Source organism: Balaenoptera borealis (genome assembly GCF_965194805.1).
Source record: "Balaenoptera borealis genome assembly, chromosome: 2".
In the NCBI taxonomy this organism is placed as follows: domain Eukaryota; kingdom Metazoa; phylum Chordata; class Mammalia; order Artiodactyla; family Balaenopteridae; genus Balaenoptera; species Balaenoptera borealis.
Window position 1 is genome coordinate 66,207,378 of NC_138867.1, and position 22,262 is coordinate 66,229,639.

The window sequence follows — 22,262 nt, forward strand, 5'->3', positions numbered from 1 at the left end:
GGTATGTTCCCTCTATGCCCTCTTTCTGGAGAGTTTTTATCATAAGGGATGTTGAATTTTGTCAAAAGCTTTTTCTGCACCTATTGCGATGATCATATGGTTTTTATTCAATTTGGTAATGTGGTGTATTACTTTGATTGATTTTATGGATATTGAAAAATCCTTGCATCCCTGGGATAAATCCCACTTGATCATAGTGTATGATTCTTTTGAGGTAGTGTGGAATTTGTGTTTGCTAATATTTTATGGAAGATTTTTAAATTTATGTTTATCAGTGATATTGGCCTGTAATTTTCTTTTTTGTGTGATATCTTTGTTTGGTTTTGGTATCAGGGTAATGTTGGCCTCATGGGATGAGTTTGGAAGCATTCCTTCCTCTGCAATTTTTTGGAATAGTTTGAGAAGGATAGGTGTTAACTCTTCTGTAAATGTTTGTAGAATTTGCCTGTGAAGCCATCTGGTCCTGGACTTGGTTTGTTGGTAGTTTTTTTTTAATTACTATTTTTGTTTTCACTGCTAGTGACTGGTCTGTTCAAGTTATCTGTTTCTTCTTGATTCAGTCTTGGCAAGTGCATGTTGCTAGAAACCTGTCCATTTCTTCTAGATTGTCCAATTTATTGGCATGTAACTGTTCACAGTATTATGATTTTTTTGTAACTAAATGGTATCTGTTGTTATCTGTTCTTCTCTTTCAGTTTTTATTTTGTTTTATTTGGGTCCTCTCTCTTCTCTTCTTGGTGAGCCTGGCTAAAGTTTTATCATTTTTTTAATCTTTTCAAAAAAAAAAAAAACTGTTCTTGCTTTCATTGATCTTTTCTATCTTTTAAATCTCTGTTTTAATTATTTCCTCTCTGATCTTTTTTATTCCCTTCCTTCTGCTGACTTTGGGCTGTGTTTGTTCTTTTTTAAATTCCTATAGGTGGTAGTTTAGGTTGTCTAGTTGAGATTTTTACTGTTTCTTGAGGAAGGTTGGTATCACTATAAACTTCCCTCAGAACTGCTTTTGCTGCATCCTGTAGATTTTGGAGTATTGTGTTTCCATTTTCATTTATCTTGAGGTATTTTCTGATTTCCTGTTTGATTTCTGCACTGACCCATTTTATTTTTAGTAGCATGTTGTTTAGTCTCCAAGTGCTTGTCTTTTCCCATTTTTCTTTCTGTACTTCTAGTTTCATGCTGCGTGGTTGGAAAAATGCTTGAAATAACTTCTATCCTCTTAAATTTGTTAAGACTTTTTTGTGGGCTAGCATGTGACTTATTGTGGAGAACATTCCATGTGCTTGAAAAGAATGTGTATTCTTCTGTTTTGGGATGGAATATCCTGTAGATATTAAATCCAACTTGTCTAAGGTGTCATTTAAAACCACTGTTTCCTTTTTGATTTTCTATCTGGATGATCTGTCCACTGATGTAAATGGGGTGTTAAAGTCTCCTACTATTATGGTGTTATTGTCAATTTCTCCCTTTTTGTCTGTTAATATTTGCTTTCTATATTTAGGTGCTCCAGTGTTGGGTGCATATGGGTTGATGAGTGTACTGTCCTCTTTTTGTATTGATCCCTTTATCATTATATAATGCCCCTCTTTGTCTTTTGTTATAGCCTTTGTTTTAAAGTCTAATTTGTCTGGTATGAGTATTGCTACCCCTGCTTTCTTGTTTCTGTTTGTATAAAATCTTTTCCCATCCTCTCACTTTGTCTGTGTGTGTCTTTAGCTCTGAAGTGAGTCTCTTGTAGGCAGCATATAGAAGGGTCATTTTTTTTATCCAGTCAGCCATCCTGTGTCTTTTGTTTGGAGCATTTATGTACTTACTGCCATTTTACTGCTTGTTTTCCATTTTTCTTTCTTTTTTCTTTTTTAGTTCCTTTCTGTTCATTTCTTCTTTTTGCTTTTTCATTTCTTCTTTTTGCTTTTTCCCTTGTGGTTTGATTTTCTTCAGTAGTATGCTTGTGTTCCTTCCTTTTTCGTTTGTATGAATCTATATAGGTTTTTGATTTGTGGTTACTATGGAGTTCATATATGTTGTCCTATAGGTATATCTACTTGTTTCAAACTTGTAGTCATTTAAGTTCAAACACATTCTAAAATATCTAAATTTTTATTCCCCTACCCCACTTTTTGCATTTTTTATGTCGTATTTTATATCTTCATGCTATCTCTTAACTGTTTATTATAGTTATAGTTGATTTTATAGTTTTTGTCTTTTAATCTTCAGACTGGCTTAAGTGGTTGATCCTCAGTCTTTACAATATATTTGCCTGTCCTAGTGGGATTTTCCTTTTGCCATAGATACTTACTTGTTTTCCACTTAGAGAAGACCCTTTTAACATTTCTTTAGGGTAGGTTTAGTATTGATGAACTCTTTTAGTCTTTGCTTATCTGAGAAGTTCTTCATCTCTCATTCTATTGTAAATGATAATCTTGCTGGGTATAGTATCCTAGGTTGCATATTTTTCCTTTTCAGAGCTTTGAATTTATCGTGCCACTCCCTTCTGGCCTGCAAAGTTTCTGCAGAGAAATCAACTGATAGCCTTATGGGGATTCCCTTGTATATGACTCTGTTTTTCTCTTGCTGCCTTTAGAATTCTCTTTTTGTCATTTTGATTCTGATATGTCTTGATGTGGGTCTGTTTGGGTTCATCTTTTTTGGGACCCCTGTGTGATTCTTGTACATGGATATCTATTTCCTTCTTGATGTTTGGGAAGTTTTTAGTCGTAATTTCCTCAAATACATTTTTGATCCCCTTTTCACTCTCTTCTCCTCTGGGATCCTTATAACGTGAATGTTGGTATACTTAATGTTATACCAGAGATCTCTTAAATTGTTTTCATTAAAAAATTTTTGTTTTTCTTTAGATATTCTAATAATCGGGTGATATCCATTATTCTATCTTCCAGATCACTTATGCATTCTTCTGTGTCAGTCTGCTATTCATTCCTTCTAGTGTGTTTTTGATTTCAGCTATTGAATTCTTCATTTATGATCAGGTATTTATTTTCTAGTTCCTTGTTAAAATGTTCACTGTGTACATCAATTCTTTTCCCTAATTCAGTTAATATTTTTATTACTAATGTTTTGTGTTCTTTATCTGGTAAATGGTTTATTTCTATTTCATTATTTTTTCAGGGGGTTTCTCTTGCTCTTTTTCAATTGAGAGTAGTTCCTCTGCCTTTTTGCTTAACTTCCTCTGCCTCTACGAGTTTATGTGAAACAGTTACCTATTGTGGTCTTGAAGGGGTGTTCTTATGTGGGAGCATCCCTATGTCTGCATCCCTGTGTCTGAGTGTGCCCAATGCCTTTGGTTGGTGAGCTGGATTTGACATGGATGTAAGTCACATCTTTCTTCAGTGTGTGCTGGCAGCTATCACCTTGGTAGGTGGTGGGGCTGGTGATGGAGTCGCTGGAGATGGAGTCGCTAGAGCTGGTTTTGGGTGTGGGACTTCCCCTTTGCTCAGTGGCTGTCACTACCCTGAGGCCCTGAGGGCTGTCAGAAGCCTGAGAGTTGGGTCTGAGCTGGCTCTGTTCCCTTTAAGTGTATGTTTTTTCCCTTTCCCCTCATTGCGACCCTTGCCCCAGAGTGGGGGCATGCTGAAGCAAGTGGGGCCTGTGCAGGCTCTCAGAACATGTCCTCTGCTGACAGAGATCTGAGCTGTGTCCGATCTGCTGCCTTTGCAGGCACCCACAATTGTTTCCTTTGCTCTGTTTAGACGCAGCCTCGGGTGTAAGTCCCCTTTGTCCCTCACAGCCAATCACTGCCCACAGCCTCCGCTGCCCCTGCCCTGTGTAGAATTGCTCCACAGGGCAGGCAGGCCCCATGCAGACTCTTGGTGTGTATTGGGGGGTGAAATGTGGTGGAGTGGCCACTGTCAGAGATCTCAGCAGCTTCTGATGCGCTGCTTGTGTAATCACTAACAGTGGGCACTGCCATCCCACCCAGGCTCCACCCCAGGACCAGGCTGCCTCTGTGTCCCATGGTCACGCCTTTCCCCTGGTCATGGCTGCTCCAGATCCTGTGCTGCACTGTGGTGTGACGTGAGTGGGGCCAGAGTGTTGGCTTGGCTCAGGCTGGAATGTGTGGCAAAGTGACTGCAGGAAACCCAGCAGCCATTAGAGCAGACCTCTCTCTGTCCTGCCTCAGGGACAAGGCAGTGAACGTGCACTCCTCACAAGGAGAGTCCTGGCTCCCCCAGCCCTTCCGTTACTCCTAGCAGTCCTCCAACCAGCCAAGGGGCCTTTTCTCCTCCAAGTAGGACCCCAGGACTGGGTGCCCAATCTGTGGTTCCAACCATTCACTCCCCAGGGTGGGTGTCCCCCCGTGTATTCTCCTTTTCCTCTGAGTCCCCTCCCAGTGGCACAGGTTCCAATCCTATTGCTTTTCTTCCCTTCCCACCTGATTACCTGTGTATCTTTCTTAGAGCCTTGGTTGTACAGGAGTCCTTCTGCCAGTTTCCAGTTTTCAGTGACAGTTGTTCCACATGTAGATGTATTTTTGATGTGTTCATCAGGCGAGGTGAGCTTCACATCCTCTTACTCCGCCATCTTGATCTCAAACTCTTAGATCTCTGATTTCTTATAATTAAGTCTGAAATTTTTCAATATATTCTTTTAACATAATCACTGAAAATAAAAATTCATAGCCAAGTAACCAAGAAATGTCTTGAACTCTAAGCACATTCTGAATATTTATGTTGATTTTCAACTTTTAATCAAATGGGAAAATATAAATTCAATTTGTGAAATAAGCATTTATTCTAAAGAGTTTGAAAGTTGAAACGTTAATAAATCACTGTTAGCACATACATACGCTCTCCTCTAAGTCCCAAATTACCTAGTTATTTTTCACAATTCTTTTGTTTGAATCCCCTCTTTTGTATATAAGTTTTTATGTCAAAAATAGATTTGAAGTGTTTTAATTGCTGGCATTTATATCTGAAAACAGTTGGAATGATGTAGCTTATTTTTGGCAAGCAGAATCAAGATCCACCACAAAGCGATCCATAATATAGAGCCTATAGCATAAATTTTTGTCTTTAGTGGGAAGAAATCCACAATAGGTTAGGGATTAACTGTACACATTTACTTCTGAAGTTTACGTGGCAGTTTAGTGATTAATCACTAACCTTGGTAAATGCCAATTTCCTACTTATTAGGAGTAAGAACATCTATTTGTGCAACTCAAATGGAAAAGATATGTGATTTAATTATTTGTCTGCTCCAAAACTCCTCTTCAGCTGGATAAGCTTTTACATTTCCAGTGCCTCTTTTTTTTTTATTTTTAATTATTTGTTTTTATTTTTGGCTGTGTTGGGTCTTTGTTGCGGTGCATGGGCTTCTCATTGTCGTGGCTTCTCTTGTTGTGGAGCACGGGCTCTAGGTGCATGGGCTTCAGTAGTTGTGGCATGCAGGCTCAGTAGTTGTGGCTCATGGGCTCTAGAGCACAGGCTCAGTAGTTGTGGCGCACGGGCTTAGCTGCTCCACAGCATGTGGGATCTTCCTGGAGCAGGGCTTGAACCCATGTCCCCTGCATTGGCAGGTGGATTCTTAACCACTGTGACACCAGGGAAGCCCCTCAGTGCCTCTTTAATGCACAAGTGTGGACCCCAATTTTTGAGGCCCAAAGCAAGAGCTCGTGCCATGGCAAAATTGATGAGAAATAATACTGCCAAGTGAACCAGAAAGATATTTTATTTAACAGATTTCAAATGAAGGTCAAAGTTATCTGGAACAGATACTTTTCCAATCTACATTTCGTGTTTCCTGAAGTGAAGTGCTGCCTGCCAGAGCAGAACAACAACATATTTCTGGTTACTTGACGGAAAAGATGTTGATATTGCTTACTCATTTTTGCAGATACACAGTTCAGTAACTCTCTTACACAGAAACACTATACAAAAGCTTTCTACAACTTAAATACAGTAGTAAATACCTTATTAAACAAGGTTTTGAGTCATCTGGGAAGTGAAGTAACCAGCGAGAGCTTGCCAGACTTCTACTCACCCCAGACCACCTCCCCTCGGAGATGATTTAAAAGGCTCATCTTAGAGATACTCGCAGCATGTATGTTCTACCGAGATTTGGACCTTGAATGCTTTACATTCTAAACTGAGCTTCACTGGACCATGTAGTTTTACAACCAGAAATCTTTCAGCAAGATTACTATTTTTTGAGAAGGGCCTGAGAAGATTGTGCTGCCTATTTCAAAAGGAATTTTTGCTAAATGGATTGAATTTTAAACTCTGTCTCAATATTGAGAATTTGGTTATGTTGTGATTTTTGTGGAGGTAATTATCTTAGAGATACTGGTAGTGGTCTTATTAATGCACTTTTGGTACAATTTAGATGTGGCTCCTATGTTGGTTTTGATTTGGTTATTGGATTCAATAAATTTCTTATTAGTAACTCTTATACTGAGCATTTCAATTTTGAATTGTGTATTAGTTTGAGAACTTTTATGGTGAGATGATCTCTTGCAATTGCTAGTGATCTATTTTCATAAAACACTTTCATATATTGCTTATATGTGTGAAAGTGTTCACTGTATTCTCTTTTTCAGTGGGTATAAGTTCAGCTCTCTGGAGGTTTTTCAATCGAATTAAAAATTGTACCTAGGTAAGTACTTCTCAAAGATGAAGTAAATATATGACATTTGGCTAGTAACTGCTTGTTGTAATAGCATGCCGAGTTCTCAAAATTAAAATTAATTACTACTTTCAATTATTTATACATGTGTTCTGTTAAAACAATTTTGAGACCATTAAATATGTGTACTATCCCTTCAGTCATAAGTGAATAATGATTAACTTCATGACAAGACAGTGAGCACCATTAAGACTGTCAAGGAAATACTTTTGACTTTTCAATTCTTAAACTATTTCTTTCTCTGAAACAATATTTACAAAAATAATAAACACTGAATTCTTTTATACAATGTATTCTAATTTTTATGTTTTTATTATATGTCATAACTGAGATTATATTGTGAGCACATTTAAAAGCAAAATTTTTCATGTGACATGAGTAGATATCAAGAGTTTCCTATTATCGTCAAGAATTACGTGCTATAAGATGCAAAGATACAGTCACGTGAGGAAAATCTGACATCATTGTACACTGAGAAATGCACCTGCAGCCAAGCAGAGCCCTTCAGACTTCAAGGGAAACTTTGCAAACTGAATAAGACAGATAAACATTGATATGTATAATGTCTATTGGCTCTAGAGCTTTCTAAACAGCAATACCATATTCCTCATCAGACAATTTTGCAGGGAATAAAACTTCTGGAATTTCTTTTATTTAATTTTTATGACTCTCTAGATATAAAGGGTTTCTTTTACCTTTAGAGATACACTGAGCTATGGGAACAAACACTTGATGAGTCTCACTGTGTGGGGCTGGGTGTGCAGACTCCAGCCCCTTACCCTTCATTCTGTACTTGTACTGTTATCTCACTTACCAAGAGGAGCTGAGGAGGCATTAAGCTAATTCTACTTTTTTTTTTTAATGTACGTTACTCTTGTCCTGAATCTACAGGATGTTACTACCACTAATAGCCACTTTTGCACCATTAGAAATAGCTTAAGTAACAACTTCCAGAGAAGTTCTTAGTGATAGGACTCTACTTGTTTCAATTCAGGGACTCTTCAGTTGCCTTGCTACCTACATTCCATCTCCCAGAAATCCAGACACCTTGCTAAGACTGCCTCATAAGTTACTTGAGGTAACCTTCAACTCAGTAAGGTGTCTGCCCAGTGGGATTTACAGCATTACCCTTTCTAAAGACTACGTACAAATGTGTGGCAGCAGTGAGCTAGAAGACACCATGTGGATCAAAGCCATAATGCTAAAAATAATTAACACTTAAATTCTCTTGAATACTACAGAAACAGCATTTAAGAATTTATTGAAAAAATAATTTATATGTTTCCATTTTATCTAGGATGAATTCTTAATCTCAGTTATAGACTTCCCTCCTCCTATATTCTTAAATATCTATGCAGTAGTGTGCAGAACCTACTTCAGAATTTGTATTTGGGCAAATGCTCATGGTGAGCTGAGGCGACCATCTGTATAATTCATCAGAAAGATGAATGTACTTGAGGAAAGGATAGTTTTACAAGAATTACCTGCATAATTGCTTCAGATTTCCACATTATGTGCAATCCTACTTGGAATAAAATACTGAACTTTTACCCATGAACAGGTTTGCTAATAATATTAGTTATATTTTTGGTATTCAAAGTTTAGTTATCTGACCACATAGAGCTAGCCACTCATCATAACCTATTTAAATGCGTATAAAGAAATTCTTTGATATTAGAGACACCTGGTTTTTACATAAAGCATAATGTCTAATTCAATTATAGACACAGATGTCCACATTAATTACAATTTTATCATTCAGACAGCATTTATGCTAGCTTCATATGAACAATTTCCTTTACTTTTTCAATAAGGAATAAAGTTAGAGGCTAGAAATGGTAGAAACGGTAGATGAAAATCTGTATTTTTAGAATTAAATGTGAAAATGTGCGAAATTAAGGGATATTTACGTACATCTTTATGGCAACCTTTTCCATTGCATGACTAGCTCAAATATCTGTACAGAAACGGGGAGTGATAAATCCAATTGAAAATGTAATAATGCACACGTGTGCACGCATGTGTGCACACACACAGGCAGACGCTAAATTTACAACATGTATTGGGTAGCCGGTGGCCATAGCAGAATGAAGGACAGGGGATTATGAAGAGGCATCCCAGACTCCAGTTACAGTTATACATTAATTGTGCGTTCATAACAGCCTGACAAAGAATTGTTTTTCCAGGAAGATATTATAAGTAACATTTTAACACATGTAGTAAGAAAACATCTTAAATTCTTAAAATCACAATTAGATAAACAGTACAATAAGCTGATGGCTATAAAGAACCCTCTTTATAAAGACTTGTCCATTCATGTTTGAAACAACACCATGTCCTTTATTCATTCTAACGTATAGTTTCTGTTAAGTTTTTAATTGTTGTAATGCATGGAAAGTAAATATTTTGAAATATAATCTAATAGAAAGCCACATACACAGTTTAATCTGTTTATATTAAAAACATTTCTAAGGTGTGGCTAAAATTAAAGTAGATTTATTTTCAAATTACGTAAACTGGAAAGGTTATTTGAGTTGTTTTCTAATAAGTAGATGATTAATTGCATTTTCCTGAGCAATTCTGTCAGGACATGATGGTAATTTAGCTAATAACATGTTGTCTTGTGTTCTGAGAACACTGAAGAATCCAAATTTCATTTTCTGGGCAATGTACCGAGGTCATTTGGCACAAAAGAGAAAAGTGGGATAAAGTTTTAATGTTAACTGGGAAAAAATTCTGGGAATACTTTTAAAATAGGAATATTAATACTTGCTTTTGTCATGTTAATTGCACATCTCACTTAAAAAATGGAAATGCTAAATATTTCTAGGGACGTATCATTACATTTCAATAACTGGGATAATCAAAGTGAGTCCAATTTATCCTGAGGACAGTAAATCCGCAGAGGGGGAAAAGACAAACTATACATGAAAACACTTAGTCCCACTTTAAATTTTACAGTATCTATATATTTGTCTACATACTTAAGGATGTAGACAGCAAAAATATTCATATTAAACTATCAGTGCTTACAGAAATTATTTTTCTTCTACTCAGGAAGACCATTTGTACTAAGTTAACATGGGACACTTAGAGGAAATCCTCCTTAGGAGACCTACTCAACTGATAATTTCTCTTTAGAATATAGTTCAGGAAAGTAATTAAAGAGGTCTCAGGTGTTTTCATCTGTAGGTCACTCCTTTCAATGTGAATTACAGTTCATGGGTAAAGTTGACATTTTTGGTGAAATAACATCAACTCAATTTCTTCTAAACAAATGTCTACATCAAAAGACTGTAATAACTGCACAATTCGTGGCAGTGAAGTGACCAAGGATTAGATGGTCATTTATGATCTTACCTTTAGATGCAGTGCCTTCTTAAGAAAGCCTAATGTGGACAAGCTAGCAGAGGATGTGAAAGCCGGCGAGTCCATCTGCTTATGTTTTGTATCACTCTTTCCATCCGAAATCACTTTAATCAGCTATTTTACCATTGAAATAAAATACAATCAAAGGAAGGGATTAATAGTTACCAGTTGTGCAATAACATAACGTAAGTCATAATGGAAGTGTTTTGTGAGGAAACTTCACACTGCCACCCCCAACACACACATACACACACACACGTGCAAGTTTAATATGCCAAATGGAAGTGTATTAATAGTGGTTCACTTTTCCAGTATTTCTCAAGGTATGCTTCACTGACCCAATTACCAGTGGCAGTCAGAAAGTGGAAATTGTGATTACGTCCCCTAGGAAAACTATATACTATATATGAAGAAGAAAACTGTAACGGTTAAGAGGTAAAAATGTTCAGTTTGTATCTTATTTCTACTGGAGGATGCAGGGATTGGGAAGGAGGCATGGAGAAAAAGCCCAATCAAGACTTCATGGTATTAAGGACTGTGGAAAACTCTTTGCCAAGGGCACAGTTCTAAATGCTTTGCTACACATTCTCAGGATGAAATGATAGAGAAAAGGTATGGACAGACGTAGGGCTTCCTCATATCCAAACTGAACTCATATATTTTCATTTGCTCTTTTAAACTACAAGAAGAGTGTTAACTGAATGATCCTATGAAATGCAACAGAGTTCAGATAGCTTAGAGAATCATAAACATAGAAATGGAACTTTTCTCTATTTTATTCCTGGAGGGAAAGGGTTGTTTTGGGCACTTTCCATGGCTCAGGGAGCAGATTTGTTAATTTTCTGGCAATAGAGAAATCTTAACCTCAGATTCTCAGCTATGTAATTCCTGTTCATCAGCAACTGAACATCCAAACTGGAACACTTGGAAAGGAGCAAGAACATTCACCCATCCAATGTGTGGGTTGTTACCAGATCAGTGGCACCTCACAGCCTCTGTTCCTGTGTGCAGCTTTGCTATAAGAAAGGCAGCTGGTTAAGGACATACATACCTTTGAAAGACTTTGACATATATTTTCAACTGTAGTGAGTTAGGCAGAACGCAAAGCAGAGTAATAAGAGTTAATGTTTTCACCTATTTATTTTTATATTTCACATGTATATTTTATATGTTCAATGTAGGCGGCAAGAATTGCTAATGTTACTGAGAGGTGAAATGTTAAAAGTAACTCAGGAACAGGTAGTACATATAAAGACCACCACAAATGCATGGAAAACATGGGTGAAAAGAGAAAAGGATAAGGTTTAAATGATTCAAAACCTAAACAAAATTAATATACAGCTATACTATCCTCCATTCGGTGCATGAGAAAATTATTTGATATTGGATTTAAATATCTTTATTTTCTGGTTTTCTTGAATACAACTTCTTCAAATTTTCAATGATTTCAGGAATTTAAAAAACTAGCTATTTCTAATCTGGGTTCCAAGAGAAAGAGAAATAGGCTGAATTGATTGCTATACCTTGGAAAAAGTCAATTTTACTATTTTGACCAAATAGGCTAGAAATAATGGGACCCTATTGCCTTCATATTCCAATATTACTTCCAAAATAAGAGCAAGTAAAATCATGCTCAGGATTCTTTGATTATAAGAAACAAAACCTTCTTAGAAGGCAAATGAAAGAAATTCAAGATCAGTGACAATAGAGAAAAGAGTCAACAAAAGGTTTCAAAATTCTAGCATTATAAGATTAAGCTTAATAATCACAAGACTCTCAGTGTTCACACAGTTGTCATAAAAAGTGAAAGTTAAAATTATTCTTGGTAAATTCATGTGTCTGTAGAAGGTGTCATCTTCAGGTTACCTTGGCTTGAGTTAAAGACCTTGTCGTTTGAATTTTTCATAAAAGCCTCTCTGTGGCTTGAAACCTTGAAGTTGTTCTCCAGTGTGCAGCCCTAGCCTCTGCACACTGTGTGATTAATGGCAACTAGTTTGATTAGTTTAAATCTGGAACATAAATTTTCATTCAGCTTCCTTTTCCCCTCTTAACAGTTCTGCCTGACATCCCTGTCATGCACAGGCAAAAATCTTTATTTTCAGAAGGAATAAATCCTTATGGATTTGAGAGAAATAAGTCATCTGGGATGAGGAACTAGTAAATATAGTGCCAAATTTTCACTTTAGAGACCATACGCCTAAAGAAAGATGGATGCCCCTTATCTGAGAGTAAACAATGCTTTTCAAAGTCTCTGGAGTTTGGATATATAGTTGTTGATCAATGGTTATTTTTATCACAATTTTCAAAGAAAGGATCACCAACTTAGCTTTTAGAATGTAAAATCAGTCTTCAGACTTTTCTATTATGACTTTGGTGTTTGTATGCCTGATTAAACACAGAAAACCCAAAAGATCTGGAAAGGGCCATAGAGCAATGTGCTTTCATAAGGGAAGTGTTTTGTTTAAATTTTTCTAATGTTTTATGAACAGTTATATGAAGCAGATGTAGCCTACTGAAGTCAATGGCTAGATGAAATATAGTTACTATCAATAATTTCACTCCTATAAGTCCTATATCCTGGGAACAGAGCAGGTGCTCTGCTGGCAGCAAGAAGGGACAGTCAGTTTTGCTGCTACTAAGATACCTGGGTAGAGAAGCAGCACTCCAGAGCCCCTGGCGTGTGATTAAAAACTCCCTCCCCCCTTGTGCTGAAAGTCTCAATCATTTGAATGTATCTCCTTTGCAGTGTCTATGTGGAGATGTTCACAAGTCTGAATAAAAATGAGGTACATTTCACGTTAGTATGTTATTAAAAATTTAGCTCTAGCATTCCTGGTGACAAGTGACATATTCAAGCAAATGGCTGTGTTATCACTTCTGGGCTTTATCATATTAAACAGGAAATATGTTGCTAAAAATATGACGACCCCTGTCACTTTATTGCTATGGTCTAAGCAATTGCAGCTAATTAATGATTTTCCATATCATCTAAGACAAATCAAGAATTCCATCTAGAGCAGTTATTGCAGAAATATACTGTGTTAGGCTCCAGTTAAGCTTTTGTTGATTTGAAGTAATATTTTTCCTACATAAAAAGTACAAAAATACTCACTGAAGGTTACTGAGAAGTTGTTTGATTTGACATAAAGATGAAGACACACTTCTTTTCTGAGACAGTACACTTTGTGATTCACAGGATAACTTGCATCACACGCAATTTAATGAAAGCTCTCAAATAAGCGATTTTATTCCTATCCATGATTGCAGACATTTACAAAACCATAACATCTGAGTTCACCTTAAAAAATAACTTATATAAAGCAGTGATATACACAGCACAAAATAGATCAGGGAGGGGCAGGAGCAACTTTTAATAATTAAAATGTAAACGTGAAAAAAAGGATGGAATAAAAGTCCCTACTTAGTTCTACTTAAGATGTCATGTGATAGTATTTTACAATGTCCTGTGGGTCAATGTATGTATGTGCATGTGTCCATATAACATACACACATACAATACATTCTCTTTCCCACACATATACATACACAGATAATCATTTGCAGTTCCGTTGAGGGCAATTCTAATATGCCGCTCTGTACAGTTGTTCGAATCACGTTTGGACCCGCTTTCTTCACAAAATATGGGAGAGAGCAGGAAATAAAAAGGTTGGTTTGGAGTGACTGAGATTCCTTTGTTTAACTGTACACTGTGATGAATAATTTTCTTCCGTAGTAGTTCTGTGAAGGGCTGACTCACTGTGGTTTCCATGAGGAGACTTGGTAATGGATCACACACTCATTGTCATGCTAGGGGAGTACTAGAAGGAGAGAAGAATCCATATTTTAACAACAATTCTTCTACAGGCCACTAACATTCCCCTTGGTAAACAATAGTAACTGTGAATTTTAATGTCTTTTATGCACAAGCTTTAAATACAGCATAAAAATAAGAAAGCATAAAAAGAGTAAAATTATATAGAATTGACTGTCCTGGACTGTTAAATATTTCCTCTGGAAAGCAAGCAGTCTCATTCTCTCTCTGAGCTTCAGGGTTTGATAAGTACCTAGTCCCTCAGCTTTCTCCTTCTAGCCAGATTCATGTTTCATAGGCCCTTGGAACAATTTGGGTAAATCTAGTCCAAGAGTGATTCATAATAATCAAATACATGTGAGGGATAGGATAGTCTTTGTTAGCTGTGTAAACTTGGGAGGTTACTAACCTCTCTGTGCTTGTTTCCTCACCTGTAAAATCAGCTTAATGATAGTATCGATCTTAAAGGGGTTTTGGGAGGATTGAGTGTAAAACCCTTAAAACTATGTGTTTATTGAATACATGGAAAGTGCTCAGTAAATGCTGGAGTAATAGTATAACTCCCAGCTGGCCATAAGAAATCCTTATTAAAGCATTTAGAAAATACTTAAGAGTCTGATTTATACTTTAGCATATAAACTTCTTCCCTGAAGCTGTGACTCCTATCTCAATCCACAAGCATTTCTGGGTGGGAGTAGGGGCATTCTTGTTACATGTTACTTGTCAGTTTGAGGCTGACCATTGGTAAAAGGCGAGACTTTCAGAAATTTGGAAAAGTGGTCTTAACAAATGACAAACAGCAATTATTTAGATAATGATGCCAATCTACCCTCATATGCTTGAGAAATAGACTGACAGAAAAGTTCTAGAGCAGCTCTGCCCAAAAGAACTTACTTCAACGATGGACACGTTCCACAACCTGTGGTGTCCAGTACGAAAGCCACTAGCCACATGTGGCAACTTGAGCCCATGAAATGTGGCCAGTGCCACTGAGGAACTAAAATTTTAATGTTATTTAACTTTAACTTATTTAAATATCCCCATGTAGCTGGTGGCCACCATCTTGGACAGCACATTCTAGATCACCTGTGATGGGAAGGAGGAGCATCTACTTCCAAGTGGTAACGGTTTCCATATTTAATATGACCTCTTAAATATTTTAAATGCTTTATAAGAACCTCTGAGGACCAGGGCAAAAGGGAATTCCTTTTTTCATGGAAAGAGGCAGATAAAGTGAGAGGGTTTGGTCCCAGGCTGCAGGGGCTTAACCAGGAACAGTGATGGTCCTGGGAAGGGGAGCATGAACCTTCTAAAAAAGGAACAGACAGAACAGAAAGAAGTGAATTCCAAATGAGCGGAGGTTGTGCAGGAACCAGAAACGAGGTATAAGGTGTGTACTAGATAGGGATGGATTTGTTAATATGGAGAAAGCAGGATTTCCCAGGGAAGAGCGCAGGGTGACTGACAGTGGCTCAGCTGGCAGAAGTCTGGACTGGAAGTCATTAGAGTTTGATCTAGTGCTCAAACCAAAAACCCACATTGATCCTGAGTAAAAGCAGATGACTAGGCCTGAAAACGGGTCACTGGACCTTAGGGGGAGGATTGTTAATCCTTTAAACACAGGTCAAATCAAGGAAAAATCTACTTGTTAATCCCTTAATAGCCTCAAATTTCCTCAGTATAGGAAAGCTTATTTATATATGTTCCTGACCTTCCACATTGGATTACAGTGAGTAGGGTGATATAAAGGGGAGACCGCCAGAGAAGCGAAAGGGGATTCAGTTTGATAGAAAAACTCCCCCTTTATGCTTGATAATGGCAACAAAAAAGCAAAGCTAAACAAAACCTCAAGCCCCCAAACAATCATTGAGAAGGATCAGTGAAGTGGAGCCCACCCCGTCCCTGAGCTGGGAGGGGATCTACCCCCATCTCATCAGGAGACACCATGCAAATCTCCATTACAAATAATGACAGCACACTGCCATGACCTATCCACAACCTTTGACAAAATAATCATGTTTTGGCATTTGACTTTTAGGGGCAGGACTAAACAAGAAGATAAATGGATACTAAGGTTTCATTGAAAGTAGAAAACATAAGAATATGGCAAAATGGGCATAGGAAATTTAATCTATGCTTTCTTTGGCTACTGTTATTTATAGTAAGGATGGGTGAGCCAATCAGTACTGCCCAGTAGAACCTTCTGTGATGATGGATATGTGCTATTCCGTGCTGTCCGGCACAGCGCCCACACGTGGCTGCTGAGTTCTTAAAACGTAGCTAGTGTAATTTAGGAACTGAAAATTTAACTGTATTTAATTTTAAATAGCACAGCTAGATCATCAATCATTATTTTAAAGACAAAGATTTTAATGGGTATATTGTGCCAATCTAAAAGCAGTGAAACACTTTAAAGCTTTTTTAAAGTCTCCTTTTTTAAAAAGGACTTCAAAGGATATGTCGGAAAAAAATTTTCTGGGTAAGTCATAATTAATTCTAGAGACCATCTCATTTAATGCACACCCTGAATAATCAGATTTTAAAAATCCCTGAATCCTTTTTTCACAAGGATTGTTCCAGTTCATTCAAATGTAATGTAACATTAGGGAATATAGTTAAGAATATATTATAGCCTTCATTCTAATTATATACCATTAAAAGTATGTGTATATAGAGACAAGTATATATGCACATTCTCTCACATTCTCCATGCTACCAAGCATGGTTATTGGTTGCTCCCATTTCTTAACACTGGCAATTGTTAGGATTTTTAACCTGTGTTATTTCAAATGTCTTAAGCAAATCTTACAGTAAAATGAGAATCTGTTACAGATTCATTGGGAAGTTAAGAGAGTTAGGCTTATTCAGGGAGGAAACTGAGTGGAAAATAGGGTACAACAAGAAAGTCAGGGCCAGATTCAGTCAGAAAGGATGGAAGCACCATCTCCAAGCAATACAGCTCAAAAATTAGCAAGCATCTAATTAAATTTAAATTTTGAATAGTACAAGTAACTGTAAAATGATGCCCTAAGTGTATTTGGTACAGTAAAATAGATTGTATTTGTGTGTGACTGTCTTTATAAGCGATGGGCTATTTGCACTGCTAAGGCTGTAAACTGCTCATCTGCTGCTGCCTTTATTGAAACTGCTTCAACTAAGTAAGACTGAGGGAAATTGCAAACTTTCTAGGGAAACTCACAGAATGTGCCAGCAAAAAGGAATTTTGCTATTGATTACTATTCAAGTAGAAGTGGCTTACCGTTTTCTAGAAGTAGAAGAGCAAGTGTTAAATGGGGTATCATATTTAGAGACATAAAATATTCATGGTGTATTGTCCTGAGACCACACTGCAATGTTTCTGTTGTACTGCTGCATCAATATGCCATGACATATTCTAGTGTTTGTGTCAGAATGCTGTGATATCAGGGCAACCTGATATCACAGCATTCAAAACTATTCTGTGAGTCTGGTTCTCCTCAATCAAATGATAAAATGGCCTTACAATGCTGTTGACTGCATCAGTGTTTGGTTTAGCATGTAAAACATGAGCTAGAGAATTTATTATACCCAGTTCATGTACCATGGACTCCATCAGAAATATCCATTAAATCTTTGAACAATGTGCATACATTTCTGTTCATACAATTCAAGAACACTTCAGATCTTACATTTCTCTTCAAACACTTCAGGAGCACTTCAGATCTCCCATTTATATTTCTAAGCATCTATATAATATTTTATTTTCTTAATGAAAGATAATACTACAGGTACCTGAGCTGAACTAAAGTGAAATAAATCTAGTGTGTACGTGACTATTCAAAAAAAAAAATTGGGGCATATGTGATTTCTTTACAATAGAAGAAAATAAAAAAAAGGCAGTAAGGGTAATAGGAAATGATCTACCACCTTGTTTATAATTTCTACTTGACACCATGATTTTAATAGCATGTTTGCTCAGTTGATTATAGTTCAATGCTATGGTGAAAATATTCTGCTAAATTAATTCAAGAAATAAAACTAACTGCTTTCTTTACTTGAGAGGCATGAAGCGCTATTCTTTGAATTAAGCTTTTTTGTATTGTTTTTAAAGCCAAACATTTTATAGAGTTTGAACACTAGGGGGCATCTTTGTTTCTTGAAATAAAGGCTTTTTTTTTGATCCCCCCCCAAAAGAGCCTGAATGTTGAAACATTTTTTGATTCCTATTTTCTTGCGTAAAGTGTGTTGGCACTGCAAGGTTTCTGCCTTTGGGTTGGACATTTCTGTTTCTGTATTGATTACATTAAGTAGCATGTGTGAGGTGACTGGGATAGTGTCGGTACATGATAATCAGTCAATAGATATTTGCTCTCTTCCCAGGCCTCTTATGTGGTTAAACTTCAAGATAAAGACCGACAAACCCTCAAAAGGCAGAATGTTCAAAAATCTGTGCTTTTCAGACTTACGTGCATTAAAAACCACTAGAATTCAGTTTGCATGCTTAGTCACTGGAAATGTTTTCTTTTTAAAAATTATTTATTTATTTTTAATTGGCATATAATTGCTTTACAATGTTGTGTTAGTTTCTGCTGTACAGTGAAGTGAATCAACTATATGTATATATATATCCCCTCCCTCTTGGACCTCCTGCTTTTCCTTGATGATAGTAAAGCTAACTTAGTGGAAATACCTAGTCTATTTACTTCTTTAAGGCCTTACTACATTTGACAGCAATGAATCTCTTTTGTCTTCTTCCTCTCTGCTCTCTTTTCTTGATCTTTTAAAAAGGTGCAAACAAAAATGTGTGGATGTGATAGAGGAAGCCACAGATAACCAGGGTGTCACTCATAGCATGTAGACCCCTCACCCAGCAGACAGAACAGCGCAGCCAGTGTGGACCCGCTTCCAAGGCTGCACTACCCTCCAGGCGGTTGTGCAGGTTCTCAACCACCATCCAAGTATTTCTCTTTTGGGGACTTTTCTAGTGGGGACAGGAGAGAGGGAGGGGGGAGACAGGAGGCAGCTTCTGTTTTCTGCTAACTCTGCACAGCAGTCTGGCGTTTTACCTGCTTCTTGGCTTCAAGGGTAGCGAGGCTGGGCCAGGAGTCAGGGGTGGGGGAAGCCCTACTCCAGTGGCTCTATATGCTACGCACATATTCCCAGAGGGATCTGCTATCCAGCATGTGCATAATCCACTTGGGGTTAAAGGATGAGGCTGGTCTTTATTCTGCACAAAGTAGTTTTTTAAGTCCTGTTCTATCTGATTCTCTGATCCCTATGAAGAGCTTTCTGATGCCAACTCTGAAGCAGCTCCCCTCTCTGGCAAACAAGGCGGCAGTCGCCCACAACAAATCTGGGAAGGAAGGAGGGGAGAGTTCCTGTCGTCGCTGCCCCTAAAGTTAAAGTCACGTGGAACCTTTTTAAAGAAGTTTTCTTTTCCAATACAAAATTAATACTTTCCTTGGTGCTCTTAAAACACCTGGTTTATATCTATTGTAGCACTTATTAATCTGACGTATGGTTTAATTAGCTGTGTAAACATGTTCTTCCCATCAGATTGCATTCTTTGAGGTTAGGGATGTGTTATGTTTGTTTCAGAATATTTTGTCCTTAACCTAGTGCTTTGCATAGTGCAGGCTCAATACATGTTGAATTGAACTGAATTAATTATAATATACCTCACTGAATTATACCATTACTGGAAGAATTAGCATAAAATGAAATTAATGTCTCTAATTAGATAAAGTGAACATTAATTAATTAAAATTAACTAATTTGTCCATAGTCTTGAAGCAAACTAGTGAAAGAACCGGGCTCTAAGACATCCCATAATCCTAAGCATTATGAAAAACTATATAGTTCCTCATATTTTTCTATTTCCTCATCATTGACAGGCTAATCTTCTGATTTCTTTAAATATGAGTTTTTATGTTTACCTTCTTGGTTCTCACTAATCATAAATATCCTACAAATGAAACAGACAAACTAAAGATCATCATACTATTTCTAGTTTTAACGGAAATTAAAGTCTAAAAACAAGGGAGGTCTTGTCCCATGCCGAGGTGCTAGGTCAACACCAAGAAGTAAAGGAAACCGCAGAACACTCAATCTTGGGTTCCATTTTGGGAAGCAGCCACTCTGCGCAAAAGTAGGTATGTTACTAGCCACCGCTTCAAATTCTGATGGCATCACCTCTGATAAAGGTCTGGGCAAAATGAAGGTAATTTTCTCTTCTGATTCTGTTTATAGTTTGGTAGATCCTCCATTATTTTAATGATGGCGGTACACGTATTGGAGGCGCTGATTCTATGAACATGAAACTAGTTTGGGTTCTGAACTCCTTTATTCCAGTTCAGGAGTTCTTAGCAGAGAATGTGCATCAGCATCACTGACAAAGCTTTTCCACATGGGAGGATGCCTGGCCCCGCTCCTGGAAGTTCTGATTCGCTGGGTCCAGGGAGGGTTCTGGGAAATTGTATTTTAAAAAATTCTATAGATGCTTCTTATGTGAAATCTTAGTTAATAAATTACTGTATAATGCAGTAAGTCCTTGAGAAAAGATACCATGTTGTCCTTTTGGTTTTTCCAGTGCCCAGCACATTGCTGTCTGTGGCCTGTAGTCAGTGCTCAGTGACTGTCAAATGAAGGAATGAATTTGATCGCTTCTCCATTTGCGCCTATCTACTCCTATGGAGACATGAAATGATACTGCCTTTGCTTAACACTATAGTCACACAGAAAACGACGTGGATATCCCGTTCGGGTTAAATGTAAATAACTCGTTAACATACAAGGCAGGAAAGTCTAGTGCATAATGTAAAGACAGCTTAGAGACAATTTTCAGAGCTTTCAGGACAGCACTGAGAATAAACCTGGTTTTGCAGTGATCAAAGACATTTTAGTAATGTGAAAAATTTATAAAAACGATCACATATGCAACCTGTTTCTAGTACATTCCTTTATGGTGGATGTTTTCTAAAGGAAAATTAGGATTAAAGTTTTTGTCTTTGTAACTATGTACATAGAATCGGAGTAGAAAGTTTATTTTTTAATACTTTCAAAGAAATTCCACTTAGTTTTCTAACTTTTAAAAGATCAACCTATTGAACTCTAGATAAACAGTCGTAATAATGGCTTTATGCATTTATTCTAAAGAAGAGCTTCAGAAATAAAATCTGGATATAGTAATGTAGTCAAGGGAATACTTACACTCTCACTCTGAAAAGGATTTAAGAAATTTCCCCCCATTTCGCCATCATCCCTAGGAGTGCCCGGCTGATTACTCAGGCTCATATTATTGGGAGAATTCTGTAAACAAGATTTAGAAAACAAAGCATTTTGAAGATTTTAATTTCCCTTTTACATGGTACTGTTTCAAACATGGAATCTATACCATCATCTCTAAGGACAAAGCAGACTTATAATTCCAATCTCAGACTTCTACCATGGATTCTGTTCATTCTTTGCACCTTGACAAGTACTAATGCTTTCCCAAATGAAAATTAAAAAACAGAAAACCCCAAATAATTCACTGTAACTCTTCGTCTTAGTCTCAGAATCATTTATTCCATTTCCCACTCTCAGTTCATAGTTCCTAGACTTCTGGAGAGTTTAAGAAACATTCCCAGGAGGGGCATGATGAAGAGTGCAGTCTACACACTGATCAGGCGGGATGGAACAATAACTTCCCTGGGTGATTTTACTAATCAAACTTGAAAGGTCACTGTTTTGATAAATATTTCCCTTTAATTCTACATGTGGTTTACATAGTAACACGACTTTAACCATTATTTTTATATGAACCATAAGGAAAAAAGGAAAATGGTTAACGAGTTAAGAACAAGAGAAATAAATACCTCAGGACTTGAGAATTCAGTATGTACTTGTACAGGAAAAGGAGGCTCAGAGGTGGAGTGATTTAGAACCCTTTCCTATCATTTGTTTGAGCAGATTTATTTGAAACTTTTAAGATGAAATGGCTGATATTAGCAATCTAATCAAACACAAAGTTAACAGTATACTGCTTTATATTCTATTTAAATTCGCTAGTCGTTTTTGCTGTGCGATTTTAGCCACGTGAGGTCATCTGATACTCCACGTCGATAGGGAATACAGAATGGCAGCGGCGTATAAACCATGCTCACACAGGATTGCAACCGTGACTAAGGGATTCTTGTAAAAATAAACTTCAAGGTTAAAAACTTTTACTTGTTACTTCAAATGTAAGCCAGGTTTTAGAGTTTTTTCCTGAGCCGTTGCCATTTTATATTCTGTTTTCGAATAAGTTTTTAGATTTTTTAAACAAAATTGCTCTGAGGATTTTGACTTAACTAAAACCAAGTTAGGCAATAAAAACGAAAATGTCATGAATGGGTTATCCCCAGAAGAATATGTGCTTTTTAAAAATATGGTTAAACTGTAAAGCAGAGGCAGGTAGATGAGCTGGTAGAAATAGATCTTGTAT

General features: G+C 37.0%; 1 protein-coding gene across 19 annotated transcripts in view; it reads right to left on the reverse strand.

Annotated features, from left to right (window-relative positions):
* Positions 1-22,262, reverse strand: part of SSBP2 (single stranded DNA binding protein 2) — a 329,776-nt gene that overhangs the window by 22,383 nt on the left and 285,131 nt on the right. For 17 of the 19 annotated variants that reach the window (XM_082378337.1, XM_082378330.1, XM_082378344.1 and 14 more), the window contains 2 exons: positions 21,008-21,106; positions 4,399-13,826 (listed from right to left, as the gene is read on the reverse strand). In XM_082378337.1, coding sequence (XP_082234463.1) covers positions 13,797-13,826; positions 21,008-21,106 — 129 coding nt within the window. In that variant the 3' untranslated portion in view covers positions 4,399-13,796. Of the gene's footprint in view, positions 1-4,398; positions 13,827-15,037; positions 21,107-22,262 lie in introns of those variants that run through there. The other 2 variants (XM_082378329.1, XM_082378327.1) reach the window with 2 other exon arrangements.